The 21,631-nt window shown below is 49.1% G+C and overlaps 1 protein-coding gene across 2 annotated transcripts in view; it reads left to right on the top strand.

The window, feature by feature from the left end:
• Positions 1–21,631, top strand: part of KLHL14 (kelch like family member 14) — a 212,859-nt gene that overhangs the window by 59,368 nt on the left and 131,860 nt on the right. For both annotated transcript variants that reach the window (XM_069620984.1, XM_069620985.1), the window contains exon 3: positions 19,488–19,609. In XM_069620984.1, the coding sequence (XP_069477085.1) occupies positions 19,488–19,609 (122 nt within the window). The remainder of the gene's footprint in view (positions 1–19,487; positions 19,610–21,631) is intronic.

Here is a 21,631-nt window from a genome sequence, read left to right as displayed (position 1 = left end):
AAAGGGCACAGCGAGTTAGGTGGGGTAGTGTGGGAAAGAGGACAGCAAGGGAGGTGGTGTAGCATGGGAAAGAGGACAGCGAGTTTGGTGGGGTAGTATGGGAAAGAGGACAGCAAGGGTGGTGGTGTAGCATGGGAAAGAGGACAGTGAGGGAGGTGGTGTAGCATGGGAAAGAGGACAGCAAGGGTGGTGGTGTAGCATGGGAAAGGGCACAGCGAGTTAGGTGGGGTAGTATGGGAAAGAGGACAGCAAGGGTGGTGATGTAGCATGGGAAAGAGGACAGTAAGGGAGGTGGTGTAGCATGGGAAAGGGGACAGCGAGTTAGGTGGGTTAGTGTGGGAAAGAGGACAGCGAGTTAGGTGGTGTGGTGTGGGAAAGAGGACAGCAAGGGAGGTGGTGTAGCATGGGAATGAGGACAGCCTGTGAGGTGGTGTAGCATGGGAAAGAGGACAGCAAGGGTGGTGGTGTAGCATGGGAAAGGGCACAGTGAGTTAGGTGGGGTAGTGTGGGAAAGAGGACAGCAAGGGAGGTGGTGTAGCATGGGAAAGAGGACAGCGAGTTAGGTGGGCTAGTATGGGAAAGAGGACAGCAAGGGTGGTGGTGTAGCATGGGAAAGAGGACAGTGAGGGAGGTGGTGTAGCATGGGAAAGGGGACAGCGAGTTAGGTGGGTTAGTGTGGGAAAGAGGACAGCGAGTTAGGTGGTGTGGTGTGGGAAAGAGGACAGCAAGGGAGGCGGTGTAGCATGGGAATGAGGACAGCCTGTGAGGTGGTGTAGTGTGGGAAAGAGGAAAACGAGTTAGGTGGTGCAGTGTGAGAAAGAGGACAGCAAGGGAGGTTGTGTAGCATGGAAAGAGGACAGCAAGGGTGGTGGTGTAGCATGGGAAAGGGCACAGCGAGTTAGGTGGGGTAGTGTGGGAAAGAGGACAGCAAGGGAGGTGGTGTAGTATGGGAAAGAGGACAGGAGTGAGGTGGTGTAGAGTGGGAAAGAGGACAGCGAGTTAGGTGGGGTAGTGTGGGAAAGAGGACAGCAAGGGAGGTGGTGTAGTATGGGAAAGAGGACAGCGAGAGAGGTGGTGTAGGATGGGAAAGGGCACAGCGAGTTAGGTGGGGTAGTGTGGGAAAGAGGACAGCAAGGGAGGTGGTGTAGCATGGGAAAGAGTACAAATAGGTGGTGTAGTGTGGGAAAGAGCACAGCGAGTGAGCTGGTGTAGAGTGGGTAAGAGGACAGCGAGTTAGGTGGTGTAGTGTGCGAAAGAGGACAGCAAGGGAGGTGGTTTAGCATGGGAAAGGGGACAGCGAGTTAGGTGGTGTAGCATGGGAAAGGGGACAGAGAGTGAGGTTGCGTAGCATGGAAAAGAGGAAAGCGGATTAGGTGGTGTAGTGTACAAAAGGGGACAGCAAGTGAGGTGGTGTAGTATGGGAAAGAGGACATCGTGTTTGGTGGTGTAGTGTGGGAAAGAGGACAGCGAGTTAGGTGGTGTAGAGTGGGAAAGAGGACAGCGAGTGAGGTGGTGTAGCGTGGGAAAGAGTACAGAAATTGAGGTGGTGTAGTGTGGGAAAGAGGACAGCGAGTTAAGTGGTGTAGAGTGGGAAAGAGTACAGCGAGTTAGGTGGTGTATTGTGCGAAAGAGGACAGCGAGTGAGGTGGTGTAGCATGGGAAAGAGGACAGCGAGTTGGTGTAGTGTGGGAAAGAGGACAGCAAGGGAGGTGGTGTAGTATGGGAAAGAGGACAGGAGTGAGGTGGTGTAGCGTGGGAAAGAGGACAGCGAGTTAGGTGGACTAGTGTTGGAAAGAGTACAGCGAGTGAGGTGGTGTAGAGTGGGTAAGAGGACAGCGAGTTAGGTGGTGTAGTGTGGGAAAGAGGACAGCAAGGGAGGTGGTGTAGTATGGGAAAGAGGACAGGAGTGAGGTGGTGTAGCGTGGGAAAGAGGACAGCGAGTTAGGTGGACTAGTGTTGGAAAGAGTACAGCGAGTGAGGTGGTGTAGAGTGGGAAAGAGGACAGCAAGGGAGGTGGTGTAGTATGGGAAAGAGGACAGGAGTGAGGTGGTGTAGCGTGGGAAAGAGGACAGCGAGTTAGGTGGACTAGTGTTGGAAAGAGTACAGCGAGTGAGCTGGTGTAGAGTGGGTAAGAGGACAGCGAGTTAGGTGGTGTAGTGTGCGAAAGAGGACAGCAAGGGAGGTGGTGTAGCATGGGAAAGGGGACAGCGAGTTAGGTGGTGTAGCATGGGAAAGAGGACAGAGAGTGAGGTTGTGTAGCATGGGAAAGAGGAAAGCGGATTAGGTGGTGTAGTGTACGAAAGGGGATAGCAAGTCAGGTGGTGTAGTGTGGGAAAGAGGACATCGTATTTGGTGTTGTAGTGTGGGAAAGAGGACAGCGAGTTAGGTGGTGTAGAGTGGGAAAGAGTACAGCGAGTGAGGTGGTGTAGAGTGGGTAAGAAGACAGTGAGTTAGGTGGTGTAGTGTGCGAAAGAGGACAGCAAGGGAGGTGGTGTAGCATGGGAAAGAGTACAAATAGGGGGTGCAGTGTGGGAAAGAGCACAGCGAGTGAGCTGGTGTAGAGTGGGTAAGAGGACAGCGAGTTAGGTGGTGTAGTGTGCGAAAGAGGACAGCAAGGGAGGTGGTGTAGCATGGGAAAGAGGACAGCAAGGGTGGTGGTGTAGCATGGGAAAGAGGACAGTGAGGGAGGTGGTGTAGCATGGGAAAGGGGACAGCGAGTTAGGTGGGTTAGTGCGGGAAAGGGGACAGCGAGTTAGGTGGTGTGGTGTGGGAAAGAGGACAGCAAGGGAGGTGGTGTAGCATGGGAATGAGGACAGCCTGTGAGGTGGTGTAGTGTGGGAAAGAGGACAGCGAGTTAGGTGGTGTAGTGTGAGAAAGAGGACAGCAAGGGAGGTGGTGTAGCATGGGAAAGAGGACAGCAAGGGTGGTGGTGTAGCATGGGAAAGGGCACAGCGAGTTAGGTGGGGTAGTGTGGGAAAGAGGACAGCAAGAGAGGTGTGGTGTGTGGGAAAGAAGACAGCGAGTTAGGTGGGGTAGTGTGGGAAAGAGGACAGCAAGGGAGGTGGTGTAGTATGGGAAAGAGGACAGCGAGTGAGGTGGTGTAGCATGGGAAAGGGCACAGCGAGTTAGGCGGGGTAGTGTGGGAAAGAGGACAGCAAGGGAGGTGGTGTAGCATGGGGAAGAGGACAGCGAGTTAGGTGGTGTAGTGTGGCAAAGAAGGCAGCAAGGGAGGTGGTGTAGCATGGGAAAGAGTACAGAGAGTGAGGTGGTGTAGTGTGGGAAAGAGGACAGCGAGTTAAGTGGTGTAGAGTGGGAAAGAATACAGCGAGTTAGGTGGTGTATTGTGCGAAAGAGGACAGCGAGTGAGGTGGTGTAGCATGGGAAAGAGGACAGCGAGTTGGTGTAGTGTGGGAAAGAGGACAGCAAGGGAGGTGGTGTAGTTTGGGAAAGAGGACAGGAGTGAGGTGGTGTAGCGTGAGAAAGAGGACAGCGAGTTAGGTGGAGTAGTGTTGGAAAGAGTACAGCGAGTGAGGTGGTGTAGAGTGGGTAAGAGGACAGCGAGTTAGGTGGTGTAGTGTGCGAAAGAGAACAGCAAGGGAGGTGGTGTAGCATGGGAAAGAGTACAAATAGGTGGTGTAGTGTGGGAAAGAGCACAGCGAGTTAGGTGGTGTAGCATGGGAAAGAGGACAGAGAGTGAGGTTGTGTAGCATGGGAAAGAGGAAAGCGGATTAGGTGGTGTAGTGTGGGAAAGGGGACAGCAAGTGAGGTGGAGTAGTGTGGGAAAGAGGACATCGTGTTTGGTGGTGTAGTTTGAGAAAGAGGACAGCAAGGGAGGTGGTGTAGCATGGGAAAGAGGACAGCAAGGGTGGTGGTGTAGCATGGGAAAGGGCACAGCGGGTTAGGTGGGGTAGTATGGGAAAGAGGACAGCAAGGGTCGTGGTGTAGCATGGGAAAGAGGACAGTGAGGGAGGTGGTGTAGCATGGGAAAGGGGACAGCGAGTTAGGTGGGTTAATGTGGGAAAGAGGACAGCGAGTTAGGTGATGTGGTGTGGGAAAGAGGACAGCAAGGGAGGTGGTGTAGCATGGGAATGAGGACAGCCTGTGAGGTGGTGTAGTGTGGGAAAGAGGACAGCAAGTTAGGTGTAGTGTGAGAAAGAGGACAGCAAGGGAGGTGGTGTAGCATGGGAAAGAGGACAGCAAGGGTGGTGGTGTAGCATGGGAAAGGGCACAGCGAGTTAGGTGGGGTAGTGTGGGAAAGAGGACAGCAAGGGAGGTGGTGTAGCATGGGAAAGAGGACAGCGAGTTAGGTGGGGTAGTATGGGAAAGAGGACAGCAAGGGTGGTGGTGTAGCATGGGAAAGAGGACAGTGAGGGAGGTGGTGTAGCATGGGAAAGGGGACAGCGAGTTAGGTGGGTTAGTGTGGGAAAGAGGACAGCGAGTTAGGTGGTGTGGTGTGAGAAAGAGGACAGCAAGGGAGGTTGTGTAGCATGGGAAAGAGGACAGCAAGAGGTGTGAGTTAGGTGGGTTAATGTGGGAAAGAGGACAGCGAGTTAGGTGGTGTGGTGTGGGAAAGAGGACAGCAAGGGAGGTGGTGTAGCATGGGAATGAGGACAGCCTGTGAGGTGGTGTAGTGTGGGAAAGAGGACAGCAAGTTAGGTGTAGTGTGAGAAAGAGGACAGCAAGGGAGGTGGTGTAGCATGGGAAAGAGGACAGCAAGGGTGGTGGTGTAGCATGGGAAAGGGCACAGCGAGTTAGGTGGGGTAGTGTGGGAAAGAGGACAGCAAGGGAGGTGGTGTAGTATGGGAAAGAGGACAGGAGTGAGGTGGTGTAGAGTGGGAAAGAGGACAGCGAGTTAGGTGGGGTAGTGTGGGAAAGAGGACAGCAAGGGAGGTGGTGTAGTATTGGAAAGATGACAGCGAGTGAGGTGGTGTAGGATGGGAAAGGGGACAGCGAGTTAGGTGGTGTAGCATGGGAAAGAGGACAGAGAGTGAGGTTGTGTAGCATGGGAAAGAGGAAAGCGGATTAGGTGGTGTAGTGTACGAAAGGGGACAGCAAGTGAGGTGGTGTAGTGTGGGAAAGAGGACATCGTGTTTGGTGGTGTAGTGTGGGAAAGAGGACAGCGAGTTAGGTGGTGTAGAGTGGGAAAGAGGACAGCGAGTGAGGTGGTGTAGCGTGGGAAAGAGTACAGAAAGTGAGGTGGTGTAGTGTGGGAAAGAGGACAGCGAGTTAAGTGGTGTAGAGTGGGAAAGAGTACAGCGAGTTAGGTGGTGTATTGTGCGAAAGAGGACAGCGAGTGAGGTGGTGTAGCATGGGAAAGAGGACAGCGAGTTGGTGTAGTGTGGGAAAGAGGACAGCAAGGGAGGTGGTGTAGTATGGGAAAGAGGACAGGAGTGAGGTGGTGTAGCGTGGGAAAGAGGACAGCGAGTGAGGTGGTGTAGAGTGCGTAAGAGGACAGCGAGTTAGGTGGTGTAGTGTGGGAAAGAGGACAGCAAGGGAGGTGGTGTAGCATGGGAAAGAGTACAAATAGGTGGTGTAGTGTGGGAAAGAGCACAGCGAGTGAGCTGGTGTAGAGTGGGTAAGAGGACAGTGTTAAGGTGTACGTCTCGCAACTTGGACGTACCTCTGTTTCCGGATGATGTCCGCCTTGGGGAAGCCAGTCTGAAATTCAGATTAACCAGTAGAGAATATGGTACAAGGAAGCGGCCTCAGCCCCGTCCTGATAGTACTGGACTGGACGGGGACCACCCCCCAGCACCAAAGATCTTCTTCTTGTAGTGACCTTGGTTGCTGTAGCTGGCACAGGCGAGACGGGCAACCAGGAAGTCGAGAAGTCCAGAGAGGAGAGAGCTCCGTAGAATGGCCCAGGGGAGAGAGCTCAGAAGATCGCCAGGAGAGCCAGACACACTCAGTTCAAAGGAGTTCCAAACAACAGTCAATTTGCAGGCTGTGGAAGGATGGGTAGCCAAGTTGCCGGGGAGAGTCCAGGCCCAGGCACATCCGGAAGGTGTTGAGGTTAAATTGGAGCAGGCAAGAAGACTGGTACCCCAGCAAGGCAACAAGATAGGGACACCAAGGAGGCGGCAGATTGACCTCAGGAAACCTCAAAGGATTTAACCAGGGGAAGGCAGTAAGGGAATGACAGGGAGGCCAGACAAGGAATAGGGAGCCAAACTGGGAAGCGGGGATTCCAGGCAAAAGGAGGGAACCAGGCAGGGAAACCAAGCAACAGAAGGCAGTGGGTCCGGTGGGAAATGCTAGAGAACCAGGCTGAGGGACAAGACGACCTGGCAGGAAAGCAGGGACCCAGGTGGGCAAAACTGGAAAGTCTGGTAGAGGAACAAGAAGACCAGGCAAAGGAAGGGCAGGGATCCAGGCAGAGAAGGGAAGCAGGGCTGCAGAGTCCAACAGGAGCCGGCGGCGAAACAACGGTGAGTCAGGAACGAACCGCGTTAAGACGCGATTCGTTCCTGCACCCGATTGCTATTTACAGCCGCGGTGCGAAACCGAGGCTTGGAGCGCGAAGAGAACCGCACATGCGCCGCGGTCCTTCCGAGGCGAGAACGAGGCTTGAAGCGCAAGCCTTCGATCGTCTTGGTCCACGGCTCACGCGTGCGCCCGTAGCCTGGACCACACAGCTGATTGGGGCATCGGAGAGTCTCCCTCCCACTGATCCGATACCTAGAATAGAGCTGCCAAGGAACGTAGCGACCCGCAGCCTTCCAGGTACGTATCCTAACACCATAACCCCCTCCAGAAAGGCCAGGAGCCCCAGGTTTCCAGGGATGACGGCGATAAAACTCTCTCACTAAACGAGGAGCATGGACATTACCCACAGGTTCCCAAGTGCGATCACAGACAGGGTAACCCTTCCAATCGACCAAGAATTGCAATCTCCCCCTAAGGTAACGGGAATCACATATTTCTTGAACTTCAAATTCTGGCATACCCTCAACCTCAATGGGTGCTGGACGTGAAGGGGAACGACCATAAGGGTCGGGGCGATAGGGCTTCAACAAGGAAACGTGGAATACTGGATGTACACGCCAGGACGCGGGAAGGGCCAATTTGAAAGCCACCGGAGAAACCCGTCTGATTATTTGGAAGGGACCAAGAAATCTAGGAGCCAATTTCAATGGTAAGTTACGGGCCGGTAAGTACTTAGAAGATAGCCACACCCAATCTCCCACTTGAAATTGAGGCGCAGGACTCCGATGTTTATCGGCGGTCTTGCTCATGTATTCTTGTGCCTGAGCTAGGGTACCAGCTGCCCGAAGGTGGAGGGACTGAATCTCAGCAACCAACTGATCCGCAGACGGGACTGGACTGAGTTGAACAGGAGAAAGAGGCAGCAGCTTGGGATGAAGTCCAGAAGAACAGTTAAAGGGGCTGAATCCGGTTGCTGAATGGACAGAATTGTTGTAGGCCACTTCGGCCAACACAAGGTGAGAGGCCCAATTAGATTGAGATGCGTTTGTGAAACATCGCAGATACTGTTCCAAAGTCTGATTCGTCCTCTCAGTCTGCCCATTAGTTTGAGGGTGATGACCAGAACTAAGAGCTCGATGAATTCCCAGATGTCGACACAGCTGGCCCCAAAAAGCTGAGATAAACTGAGAGCCCCGATCCGAAATAATCTTCTCTGGTAACCCATGCAGGCGAAAGATGTTTTGTAGGAAAGAGTTAGCCATCTGAGTTGCTGTTGGTATCTTCTCAAAGGGAATAAAATGGGCTGTCTTGGTGAAACAGTCCACCACCACCATGATACATGTGTTGCCTTCGGAACTTGGTAGGTCCACAATAAAATCTGTGGCGAGTGTATGCCACGGATAAGGCGGCCTTTCAGTAGGATGTAATAAGCCCAAAGGTTTCCTGCGGGGAGTCTTGACTTGGGCACAGGTGGGACAGGATTCTACGTACTGCTTGACCTGAGTCGCCCAACCAGGCCACCAGAATTGGCGTGCTATCACTACTTGTGTAGATCGAACTCCTCAGTGTCCCCCAACCTTGGAATCATGTAAACCATGCAATATTGCTTTACGTAGAGCTTCAGTAGGTAAGTACAGTCTATTTTGGAAGAGCAGCAGGCCTTCTTTCTCACGCACTTGTGGATGTGTTAGCAAAGCAGACCGTTTGGAATCCACTGACGTTTCTTTGGCTACTCTCTGTAAGAGTGGTACCAAGGCCAGAAGGAAATGTTTCGGGGCCAGCACTGGCTGATCTCTGCCTTCATGTTTGATGTCATCCTCAAGGGATCGAGACAATGCATCTGCTTTCACATTCCGAGAGTTCGGTACATAGGTGATGTTGAAATCAAAATGTGAGAAAAAGAAAGCCCAACGGGCCTGCCGAGAAGTCCTGCATTGAAGAGATCGTAGAAATTGTAGATTGTGGTGGTCTGTGCGTACCTCCCCCGGAAACCGGCCCCCTAGAAGGTGGTGACGCCATTCTTCAAAAGCGGTCTTATTGGCCAGAAGTTCCTTTTCAATAACCGGATAATTCCGTTCACTGGCCGAGAGTTTCCTGGAATAATATGCTACTGGGAATTCCATGTTCAATCTGGGATCATGTAACAAAACAGCCCCAATCGCAAAGTCGGACGCATCGGTCTCCACTATGAACGGTCTATCCTCCCGGGGATGACAGAGTATCGGGGAGGTGCTGAAGGCCTCCTTTAACTGTTGAAAAGAAGTCGAGGCTTCCGATCCCCACTCAAAACTCTTCTTGGTACTGGTTAAACTGGACAGTGGAGCAGTCACCTTAGAAAAAGCCGGTATAAAACGGCGATAGAAGTTGGCGAAACCGAGAAAGCGTTGGAGAGAACGTCGGTCCTTGGGAGTCTTCCATTCCAAGATAGCACAGACTTTTGCCGGATCCATATTTATCCCGGAGGCACTGATCACGTATCCAAGAAATTCGATGTGATCCTGATGAAACAGACACTTTTCTGGTTTTGCATATAGATGGTTCTGTTGTAGTCGCTTAAGGACCTCCCTCACTTGAGTAGTGTGTTCCTTCAAGTCTTCAGAGAAAACCAGAATGTCATCCAGGTACACCCATACAGAAACTCCGATTAAATCAGCGAATATATGATCCATCAGACGCTGGAAGACAGAGGGGGCATTACATAGGCCGAAAGGCATCACCCGATATTCGTAATGGCCCAATGGTGTCTTGAATGCTGTCTTCCATTCATCTCCAGGCTTTATGCGCACCAAATGGTAAGCCCCACGTAAATCTAGCTTGGTAAACACTCGGGCTTTGTACAAGGATTCCATAATGGTGCGAATCAAAGGAAGCGGGTATCTATCCTTTCGGGTGATTTCATTCAGCTGTCTATAGTCGATGCAAGGCCGTAAGGTACCCTCCTTCGTCTTGACAAAGAATAATGGAAACCCGGCGGGAGAATTTGAAGGTGCGATATAACCCTTCTGAAGACATTCCTGTAGATATTCTCGTAGTACCTCCCTCTCTTGGGACGTCAAGGAATACACTTTACCATGCGGAATCTCTGAATCTGGTAACAGGTCTATGGTGCAGTCCAATGATCTGTGAGGAGGTAGAGGAATATCCCTAGGTTCAGAAAAAACTTCTTGAAATTCGGTGTACTCAGATGGAATTAAAACGACAGAATGTAGACTGATTCTGTTCTCCCCATCGGTCTGTGTTGAAGCGGGGGCAGTTGTTTGAATGGGGTCACAAATACAGCATTCCTTAGAGCAACGATCAGAACAGAACACCAACGTTCTAGTCTCCCAATTAATGTTAGGATTGTGATGCAACAACTAAGGTAACCCCAAAATTATGGGGTACGTAGGTGTCTTAATTACATCAAGTGAAATCCGTTCCCTATGCCCTTCAATCTGTAGATGCAAGGTTTCAGTATGTTGGTGAACAGGGCCTGAAGACAGAGGAGTCCCATCGATTACCTCCACCATTGAGATGTGCTTCTTTTCAAGCAAGGTGATTCCATTTCTGGCCACAAAATCGACGTCAATATAATTACCAGAAGCTCCGCAATCCAACAAGCCTAGCACTTCCACTGGTTTGTTACCCGACCAAGAAACTTTAATAGGCAGAGCCATGAGAACCACAGGCTGCATGGGCTGTCTCTCCTGTGTCTTCACTGGAAGGTCTGGAAAAGAAGAGGGGCCTGAGGTAGCCTTACCTACATACGACAGGCCATTTAGTTTTCCGACTTTCTGAGTGGTCGAAACAGGCAGGTACTGAGGTAATGTCCTGAGGCCCCACAATACAGACACAACCTGAGATCTCTTCTTCTCTTCTTCTCCGTCTCTGATAAGGGGCCTCTGACGGCTCCGAGTTGCATCGGTTCTGGCACCGATTCAGTGGAACCCGATGCCTTGTATGGAAGATTCGGGAATCGAGGAAGTGTTTTCTCCAAACGCTGTCTCTCATTTCTTCTCTCGGCCAGCCTGTGATCGATTCGTAAGACCTGTTCTTGGAGAGACTGTAAGGTATCTGGTTCTGGAATATGAAGTAGCTCATCCTTGTACTCTTCTCTTAAACCCCTTCGGAAGAGTGTCTTCTGGGTAACCTCGGGCCATTGAGAATCGGTGGCCAATTGCCGGAAACGACTGATGTAGGAAATAATATCGGTTGACCCCTGTTTTAAGTCCATAAATTGGTTCTGAGCGGTAGCCGCAAGGTTTGGTGATTGAAATACTTCCAAGAATGCTTTCTCAAAAGCCACAAAATCTTTGAGAATGGGACTCTTGGCTACCACCAGCGGGGTTGCCCAGGCCAATGCATTTCCAACTAAGTTTCCCAAGATATATCCAATCTTGGCCTTGTCTTGATTGAAATGCGTTGGACGGCACAAAAAATGGATCCTGCAATGGTTACAAAATTCGGCCACTCGGCGAGGATCACCATCAAACTTAACTGGACTAGTCTGAGCCATTACAGGCTCTGCAGAGATGACTGAACTAGCCATATGTGCCACTACTTGCTGCAGGGTAAGATTCTCTTGACGTAAGGCTGACATCTCAGCACGTAGGGCTCTGATTTCGTTTCTTAATTCTTCGGTTTCATCCATCTCAGAATCTGAACTGGTGGTAAGGCGTCTTAATCTGTTAAGGTGTACGTCTCGCAACTTGGACGTACCTCTGTTTCCGGATGATGTCCGCGTTGGGGAAGCCAGTCTGAAATTCGGATTAACCAGTAGAGAATATGGTACAAGGAAGCGGCCTCAGCCCCGTCCTGATAGTACAGGACTGGACAGGGACCACCCCCCAGCATCAAAGATCTTCTTCTTGTAGTGACCTTGGTTGCTGTAGCTGGCACAGGCGAGACGGGCAACCAGGAAGTCGAGAAGTCCAGAGAGGAGAGAGCTCTGTAGAATGGCCCTGGGGAGAGAGCTCAGAAGATCGCCAGGAGAGCCAGACACACTCAGTTCAAAGGAGTTCCAAACAACAGTCATTTTGCAGGCTGTGGAAGGATGGGTAGCCAAGTTGACGGAGAGAGTCCAGGCCCAGGCACATCCGGAAGGTGTTGAGGTTAAATTGGAGCAGGCAAGAAGACTGGTACCCAAGCAAGGCAACAAGATAGGGACACCAAGGAGGCGGCAGATTGACCTCAGGAAACCTCAAAGGATTTAACCAGGGGAAGGCAGTAAGGGAATGACAGGGAGGCCAGACAAGGAATAGGGAGCCAAACTGGGAAGCGGGGATTCCAGGCAAAAGGAGGGAACCAGGCAGGGAAACCAAGCAACAGAAGGCAGTGGGTCCGGTGGGAAATGCTAGAGAACCAGGCTGAGGGACAAGACGGCCTGGCAGGAAAGCAGGGACCCAGGTGGGCAAAACTGGAAAGTCTGGTAGAGGAACAAGAAGACCAGGCAAAGGAAGGGCAGGGATCCAGGCAGAGAAGGGAAGCAGGGCTGCAGAGTCCAACAGGAGCCGGTGGCGAAACAACGGTGAGTCAGGAACGAACCGCGTTAAGACGTGATTCGTTCCTGCACCCGATCGCTATTTACGGCCGCGGTGCGAAACCGAGGCTTGGAGCGCGAAGAGAACCGCGCATGCGCCGCGGTCCTTCCGAGGCGAGAATGAGGCTTGAAGCGCAAGCCTTCGATCGTCTTGGTCCGCGGCTCACGCGTGCGCCCGTAGCCTGGACCACACAGCTGATTGGGGCATCGGAGAGTCTCCCTCCCACTGATCCGATACCTAGAATAGAGCTGCCAAGGAACGTAGCGACCCGCAGCCTTCCAGGTACGTGTCCTAACAGACAGCGAGTTAGGTGGTGTAGTGTGCGAAAGAGGACACCAAGGGAGGTGGTGTAGCATGGGAAAGGGGACAGCGAGTTAGGTGGTGTAGCATGGGAAAGAGGACAGAGAGTGAGGTTGTGTAGCATGGGAAAGAGGAAAGCGGATTAGGTGGTGTAGTGTACGAAAGGGGACAGCAAGTGAGGTGGTGTAGTGTGGGAAAGAGGACATCGTATTTGGTGGTGTAGTGTGGGAAAGAGGACAGCGAGTTAGGTGGTGTAGAGTGGGAAAGAGGACAGCGAGTGAGGTGGTGTAGCGTGGGAAAGAGGACAGCGAGTGAGGTGGTGTAGCGTGGGAAAGAGGACAGCGAGTTAGGTGGTGTAGTAGTGGAAAAAGGACAGCGAGTGTGGTGGTGTAGGGTGTGAAAGAGGATAAGCAGCGAGGTGGTGTAGTGTGGGAAAGATTACAAATAGTGAGGTTGTGTAGTGTGGGAAAGAGCACAGCGAGTGAGGTGGTGTAGAGTGGGAGAGAGCAGGCTGTGCCTGGTAAGAGCCAATGTAGCAAAGCCGGTTAGTAATATAGATCACCGAATTTGTGGGTGGCATGTGGGACGGGCAGGCGGCAGAAACTGAGCAATGGGAGTAAAAAATGTGAACAGCTAGATATTCAGGTTGACACATGGTTTAGTAAAGGAATCCTAGTAGGCTCTGTTCACTGCCAGGAGAGGGAGACTTGTTGAAATAGAAGCCTCAAACAGGTCGGACAGAGGTATGCAATCTCTCTATTGATTGATGCCCTAATTCGATATGTTACGAATTACCACACGGATGTTTTTATAAAATTGCTAGCTTTCGAAGAATAATGAAAAGTTATTACGTTTTGCCGAGCAAGAGAATTCCGCCTTTACTGTTGTTTCCAAATGTATTGGACATTTTTTGATGAGACAATTGCTTTTTTAGGTAGACCGCTGAGGGCCATGGATCAAGACGAATTTTGGCAAATTGAGGAATATTGCTGGAATCGTTACTCTGTCAGGAGGCTTTTCCCTTTTCTCAAAAGAGCTGCCTGGTGGCAAGGACTAGAACTGTTCTAAAAGCTTTTTAAAAATGGAATGAATAGAAACCAAGAATGAATGAGGCAATCCTCTACTGGTTATGGGCCTGAGGCTAATCCGTGAGAACACACAAGAGTAAGGGGCAATAACATCTGTTACAGACCTCGCTCTCAGGGCTCTAATGCCATTATAATATGGTTAAATCGCAAGTGGGGTGGGGGTTGAGAACAGTTTTTTAAAAAAGCAAGTGTGGGAAGAAGATGGCAGAGGAGGCAGCCTGTGGGTTCCATGCAACTCAGGTTGAGATTAGCGGTTTCAGGCCACGTTTCATGGAAACTGATTGGCTGCTACCACCGCCCCGTGTGCTAAAGAGCATTGAGGCGGAATGTTGGGAGAGAAACAAGCTTTGCAACAGTGGACAAGGCCCCCTGCAGACACATTGTTCACAATGGCCATGCAAAAATTCCAATGTTATATCGCCCCTTCAAAACGTTTTCTCCCAGATCCTTCCACATTTCCCGAATTCCTTATCCTCAGTTACCTTCTATTTCTTGAAGGTTGAGTAGTGGCGTCTGATCGGGACTTTTTTTTTTTTACTATGTCACAAGCTATCTTTTTGTTTTACTATAGCTACATCTACGTTTCTTTCAAATCCCAAATATGATTTTCTTCCTCTAACTTTCCATGTGTGTGCTGGCTCATTTATCTTTCCCGCTCCCAGAGGTGCAAGGTTTGTCGGTGGATGCTCCCTCTAGCTTTGCCTCATCCAGACTACGTATTCTTACAGGGATGTGTCCTGTCCGCTGGTAAAACTAAATGTTTCCTGAGGAATCACCTAGCAAACGTTTAAGGTCCTCAGAAAACAATAGATTTTCAAACACTGTAGAGCATCAACAAGGTATACAGATCCTGAACTAGACCTGATGTTGTGATTTGCAGGGATCTCTCTGGAGATCTTCCCTGTCCAACAATCATGAATACAGTCCTCTCGAGGCGTACCCTCCAGCCAGCCTTTCTTTCATGAATTGCATTTTGGTCTTTAAATCATTTTGTGAGGACTTAAAGAATGGTCTGGGTAATTTGTAGATACAGAGTAGTCCCTGGTCACTCTCGTGTAGAGCAGGTCTCAGTGAAATCTACCACACAAATTGATCACGTTCCAGCTAAATTCTGTTCCCGGGACCTAGGGATTGATTTTTTGTGGCAAAGTGATCAGTTTCTGTGTACAGCAGAATCCCCCACAAGCATTACACGCGTGCGGATATCACTTCACTATTGGCCACTCACCAAATAATTCATTCACATTCCAAATGCTTGGTAATAGATTTCATGATGGTCCCAGTCAAGTCCAGGGAAAATGGGGTGTCTGTCAAATCCAGCCGAATGTTTTCCTTTTATTTGGCTCCCAAAAATTCAAGCACAAAGCATGATAATGGGAGGGTTTCCTCCATTCCCAAGGCTTCTCAGAGCCCAAATGAGTATATGGATCTGACTTTGACTCAGAGCTCTTGCATAACTAGCATGGTCTGACTTTTCCCCAGGTTTTGCCTCCCTTTGCCAATGTAAGATGCAGCACCACACTCGGGAGGATAGCTCAGGGGCAATGTGCTCACCTTGGAAGCAAAACGACACAGAGCAACACAGGTTCGATCCCTGAGTCTGCACTTAGAAACCTCTGGGTATTAAGTGCATTATAAATAACCTATCAAATCACATCCTTGAAATCAGACCCCCTAGAGTGCCATTCACACATGGTCTAACACAGACAGGCTTAATGGAGATGGGAGATAATTGGATGAAATACTTATTAAGAGACACCTTAGCTTAATTACATACTAGACACACCCTCTACCTTGGGGCGTTTCAAATGCGAAGAGGGCTTGTTAATCCCTAGATTCTGTAAATTGGCTTCATCCTCTGCATGGTTACACATTATGTGCCCCTCCAGATATTTTGGACTTCAATTCCCATTAACCCTAGCCAGCATAGTCAGTGACGAAGAATAATGGGAGTCGTAGTCTAAAACATCTGGAGGGCCAAATAGTGAGTAACTATGCCTTTCTATGCCACTCAGTTCATTCCTAATCAGGTCTTCTCACCACACTTCCTTGTTCCCCAGGTATCGCAACACCCTTTGCTGTATGTAACAACATAGCTTAATTTCTCAAAGGAAACTTCCTTAAAAATACGACCTCTCAGGGTCGCGGGTAGCTAGTGACCGAAGTAACGACAGATATCCAAGCTGCTCTTTTTCAGGGGGCCTTTGAGTAGGTGCTTTGCTTTGCAGAGGACTGTAATCGTAATTTGGGAGGTTACTTTGTGTCTTCTCTCTCTCTCTCTCTCTCTCTCTCTCTCTCTATCTCTCTATCTCTCTCTCTCTATCCCTCTGACTCTCTCTCTATCCCTCTGATTCTCTCTCTTGCTTGCACTCTCTGATCTTGACTATTTCCAGGTTGATAGTTAAATTTGCATGATCCTCAAATCCACTTTCCTGTGATAAATTCATAGTAGGAACAATATACTGATTGCGCACAGTTACATTATAGTCATAGAAGTCCATTTAGGTCATGCTATTTTTTGGTTCCATGTATGCCATGTTACAGTTTACTTACTTTCAAACATCATATCAAAATGTATATTGACCATAGCAGACACCGAAAATATTGTATAGAATATGAATGTTTTGGTTCCTAGTGATTGCATCGACAGCCAAACCATCGACAACCATACCATTCACAAAAAAGCATCTAAAAACCCATTGAATGGATTTTTTAATGGGGGTTCCCCCCAATTCCCCTTTTTAAACCATTAAAACACTTTTATACTAAACTAAACCCTTTAACATTGAAAAAAATGCATTCAATGGTTATTTTTTTTAATGCATTTTTTTCAATGGTATGGTCTGTCGATGCTTTGTATTCGATGCAATGACCGGATACAGAATGTTTAAATTAATTGACTGTGATGTGCACATTATAAATTACCAATCCAATCAAAGTAGATCACCTCTAGCCATTTTGGCATCTAGATCGCCTCTGTCGTGGATGTGGCCAGGTAGATTAGATTTGTGTTTTTTCAGACTGGTCTGGCATGGATTTCCATAATTGGGCATGCGGGTTCTGTCTAGGGACTTTCACTCTCTAATCTTCTGCAGCAGTGTTCAGGGGGGAAAAGGCAAAGAGGGATTTGTCCTTATAGTACCGGGAACTCGTCCCATAGATAACTTTGTATTCCATGGCCAGGCCTTTAAAGAAGTTGTTTCCCCGATGAGGGAACTGTGGAATGATTTTATCATCTCTCATGGTTACTCATCAGGTGGCTCTCCAGATGTTTTTGACTTTGACCAGGATCATGGGAGTTGTAGTTCAAAACATTGTGAAGGCCACAAAATGAGTCCATTGTGTTTTATTTCCATGTCACAGTCTACAACTATATTCAGCTTTTGTAGATTAGTTATCTGCAATTTTTTGCAGGCCTAAGTACTTGATATTTCCAATGTCCTATTTGCAACCGACACCATAGCTATTAGGTTGGCTTTATCTTAAGCACATTAATGCGAGTTTTGGGCTCAAAGCACCGATTCCCATACAGCCAGATATCAAAGCCCGTTAATAGGGCTCAAGGGAGGGGGGGGAGGTTGATGGGTGGACTGCACATTCTAAATGTTAGGTTTGTGTTCTACAGTTCTTTCCTTGCTGGTTGAAACACTCAATATCTTAAGCGCTCTCTGCTCGGATCCGGACGGATCTAAGAGGGGTCAACAAAATGATTACCATTGAGTTGGGTAATAGTATTGACTTGTGTGAGCCTGCAGGCTCTGAGGACCCTGCAATTGCAATGCCTGCCATTCAAAAGAAATAGTCATTATCAGAGCTATAGCATACAACAACGGGCATGAATAGAGGGAAGGGGTACTTTTGTTATTACACCAAAGTTAGAGCCTGCTGGATGTGATCCAGTTTTAGCTACCCCTACCCCAGGCAGTAAGTGAGATCCCTAAAATTGTCTGATGGGTAAATATGAATTTCGGTGCCATCGGTTTAAGGGTGTAGGATTGCCTGTGCCAATGACGTTCTCTGATAATGGTAGCCAGCAAACACTGAACAACTCTGGGAATAAGGGGGCCTTAGCATTTGCTGCCAGGGGACAGCTTTATGGTAAATACTGCAAAGTACACTTTATGACAATGGGCCTCATTACGAGTATGGGGTTAGCCATGCCGCTAAAAGCGGCATGGCTACCCCCATACCGGGTACCAGGTCCGGGTTCCCCAAAAGGGTATTTACCGGGCCATTCCGACCTTGGAGGGCTCGGTAAATCCCTTTCGCGGGACCCAGACCCGGTACATCCCCATTCCCATTTGAGCCCCCATAGGGCTCAATGGGAATGAGGCGGATACTAACAACGGGCCTGTTGTTAGTATCCTGCTCTGCTAGCGGGTCCCGCTAAGGACGCCTGGTCTGACCAGGCGTTCCTTAGCAGGATCCGCTGCAGACCTCGTAATAGGGCGGCCCAGAATGAACGGTGCCAGTCCCTTACCGGCACCGTTCATTCCGTGGCCGCCTGGGTCGTAATGAGGCCCAATGACTTTTAAGGCATTCTAAGACTGAATCCGTCTGTAAATGTTTTATAATATGTGACAAGTATCTGGGGGCTCGGGAAATCCTATGGACCACCCTCATTCATTAAGATTGCCTCTGCTGCTCACCTCCGAAACGCAAGTGTGTCACACTAATTATCGCATAATGGCATTCATACATCTTGCACCTGGAACACAGGTTTCCCAGATCGACGTCATTGTCCTTCCTCGTTTCCTCCATTTTAAAATGGAATATGGTAAACTTTGTAAAAAAATGCCCTTCCGTTGGCAGTGGAAATGGTGTCATAAAAGGTAGGCTGAACAAAGTGCATTGGGCTTGGCCTGCGGCTCTAAAGATTGAATTAATCTCACACAATGTACGTCTATCAGCAAGTGACGTGGCCAACCGAAAGTCAATGAGACGTTGAACAGGATGGGTGATGTCTTTGGAAGCATCAAGTCTACCTCATTTTTGCAGCGCCGTGCATAGCCTTTTTAAGGGGTCATTACTCAGGAGCTCGTTTTCTGGTTGTGTGTTGCCCCTGAAAGCACTCTGGGTGTCCATGACATCTTTAGCTGAAAGATCCGGGCTTCCTGGTGCTGGTCACATGTGCACCACCACTGCTAACCTTCTGAACAAGAGCGCATTCATCAGCTATGGCGCGGGTGCATGGCGGGCACACATTAAGCTGCCTTGGAGACAGTGAACTTTCTGTTCTGCGGAGCTGCCAAGCATATTGTGAATCGCTAGTCACGGTTAATAGCAGCAGGCTTCCATCTCTTGATGGGTGGGCAGTCACTCCTTTCAGGAGTCTCACCCCCCCCCCCCCAGGGGGATGGGGCGAAGGTAGAAACACAGGCAGGGAATTTAGAGTGACTTTTCACAGTTGAGCAGGTCCATGCTGCCGGATCAGTGGCACGCATTGGCAGGTCCTCGCTCCGGGAGGCTCATAGCAACATCACCGGCTCCATTTGAGCGACTGGTGCCATTGCCGCCAATGGGGCACAAGTCACGAGCGGGAGGGGTAGCTCAAAAAATGGAAGCACGAGATGATGACACGTGGACTAAGTTAAGAAAATGACCAAAGAACACATACGCAAGGTTCAACCTGCACCATGCATCGTGCGGCCAGTATTAACGCGCGGCCTAGATGTGCGCTTCCTTCTCCGAGCAAAGAGTTGGCTCGCGCACCCGTGTTATAACCTTAATCCTTTCAAGGTTCTTTGAGTGTAGAATGGCTCATAATAATGATTTTGACTAATAAGATTTTTGACATGCAACTTTAATGCTTAACCTTACTTACAACTGCAGAGTATTTCATGGGTATTCGTCTGTAAAGAGGCATGATTTAAAGGGATAATATAAGAAAAAGGTCATTCAACGCGAACCTTTAACAAATTGCATAAAACGAAGCTTATTATTCTGCAAGAGGAGGGGAGTGCAGATTTTCCTGAACATTTTTCCTTCTGCGTTCCTTCGCTTCGAAACATGAGACGCGTGAATGGGGTAAAGGGGCGAAAGGCGAGGGATAAGAAAAGCGAATGACCGTGCACCATTGTGCTGCGATTGGCTGTGAGCGCCCCATCTGAGTTTATGAACCCTAATTCTCTTCCTCTTTCTGTTTTGGGTGAAGAATTCGATCCAACAAGAAGATGCTGCTGCTGGTGGGTGGATTACCTCCTGGACCGGACCGGCTGCCCAGCAACCTCGTCCAGTACTACGAGGACGAGAAGAAGACCTGGAAAATACTGACAAGTAAGCACCTCTCTTGGCTGCCAGGGTGCCTTAGGGTGGGCGGCAGCCACAGCAAAACAGCTACCAGACGTGGGTGGCCTACAGTTATTTGTCCGTAGGCGGCTTTGGAGTTCTTTTCTCTTGTTTTTCCACCTGCCTGTTTCTCTTAAGTAGTCATCAGTCACCCTGTCCTCTCTGTGTAGGCTTATTTATTTACTTATGTATTGTATGTGTTATACGCCCAAACCCGGGGGTGTCACAGCATAGATTATAGACAGTCTCGAATCTTCTGCTTACAGTAAGGAATGAGAGTGCAATTCCTACACATTTGTTTACAGTGCATATAGGACCACAGCATGACTTGGCGCAAACTTAAATCTCTGATTGCAATGAGTACATGGTAAGTCTTCGAGATAATTTGATAGGATACATAAGAATCTACAGGTACTTACCTTTGTAGGCCATTAGAGGTGTCCTTTGTGTGTGGTTGCATGTTACAATCAAGGTTTTAGTAAGTTTACTTCCTTTGGTACGGCACTTTGCCCTGCGTATACTCCGGTCGTCTGCTCAAGCCTGTGAGGTTCGTTCATGTGTTAGTCCCTGAGTTATTAATGCCAACTCTACACTCTGCGCTCCACCTCGGAAGTGGGGACAGTATTAGTATGGGACCGACTGAGCCGTTGCCTGCTGTGCCGCACGGTTCCGGTCCGACCTGGCTCTCAGAGCGTGTTTTGCAGCATGTGGTTCCCGGCTGCGCTCAGAGTCGCTATTATCGTTCCACTGGTTGTGAGTCCCCATGCACCTTGCTCAAGAAATCAGATCTGACTCCTTTTGTGAACACAGCAGGCATGTGTGCACCAGTCCCTTGGAGGCACGAGTGGCTGCTTTTGTCAATAAAGCTACATTTTAACTGTCAAAAGTCACCAACGAAGTGTGGGTAAAATAAATGACAGAATTCGACCCATAAATCAAAGCTGTAGTTTGAGAAATGTACTCCGACTGACATCTTGTCTGTAAACTATTACTGTTGTATCAGCATAGATGTGAATCAATGCGTGCATTAACGCCATACACCCATACATATAGTCTGTACTCACCATCATATCACCGCAATGCATATTCTGGGAGGATAGCTCACATGTTTAGTGCACTTTGTAAGTTTGTATCCCATGCCGGGGCCCACTCAGCCCTTCATCCTTCCAAAGGTGACCCATTTAAGGCCATTATATTTGAGAAGCAGAAGGGGGTGTGAAGGACAAACCATATTATTAACTTACAGGCAGAGAGACTGGTCGTTATCACAGGATAATGACCTGTCGACTAGTTATGACCTGAGTCGAAGCTGAGGCTATACTTTGGGGAAGACGACCACTCCCAAGGTCTGTAAGGTTATTAGACCATGTAGAAAAAAATAAATCAAACAGAAAAACGACTGGTAAAATGAGGAGAAAGGCACAACCGTGAGGATATGAGGAAACTTGGTGAACAGTTTATTCTGTGTGCATTTGTTATTGTAGGCAGTCGAAAGCAATAGTTAGGAGTGCTTACATTACACCTCACTTAGCATTTACCTGTTGCTGAGTTTAAAAAAAAAATGAGTCTTCTTACACTGTTTCAGCCTTTATAATGGGTCCTTTGTACTTCATCAGGGACTTAGTTGGTAGAACGTGGTTACGCTGCAATGCTCCATTGTGCTGTCATAGGCATAATTTGGGGCACCTTTATGGCAAGATAGCTTCTGGACACTTCCTGACATAGATGGGTAGGAAAATAAATGTAAGGGCGTTACTACGGTTATTGGCCTGGGTGTTATATGTTTAGCAGTGCTGTGGAAAGAAGGAGGACTGGCATGATTGATGGGAGAGGGTGCTTTGTACGTGCAGGTATTGTATAGACAGGAAACATTGAGGAGAAGTAGACTGATTATTGCCAGGAGGGCTCTGAATGCTTGTAATGAGGTCTACATTGGGAGTTATAGACCACAGTCTAAGAATTCTGATTGCTAGAGGGAGGGGTGATAACATCCCAGTGTGCCAATCATTG

The sequence above is a fragment of the Ambystoma mexicanum genome, chromosome 5q, assembly GCF_040938575.1.
Source record: "Ambystoma mexicanum isolate Mex_15411 chromosome 5q, UKY_AmexF1_1, whole genome shotgun sequence".
Classification (NCBI taxonomy): domain Eukaryota; kingdom Metazoa; phylum Chordata; class Amphibia; order Caudata; family Ambystomatidae; genus Ambystoma; species Ambystoma mexicanum.
The sequence above is the reverse complement of the archived record's forward strand: the minus strand, read 5'-3'. Positions and strand labels throughout refer to the sequence as shown.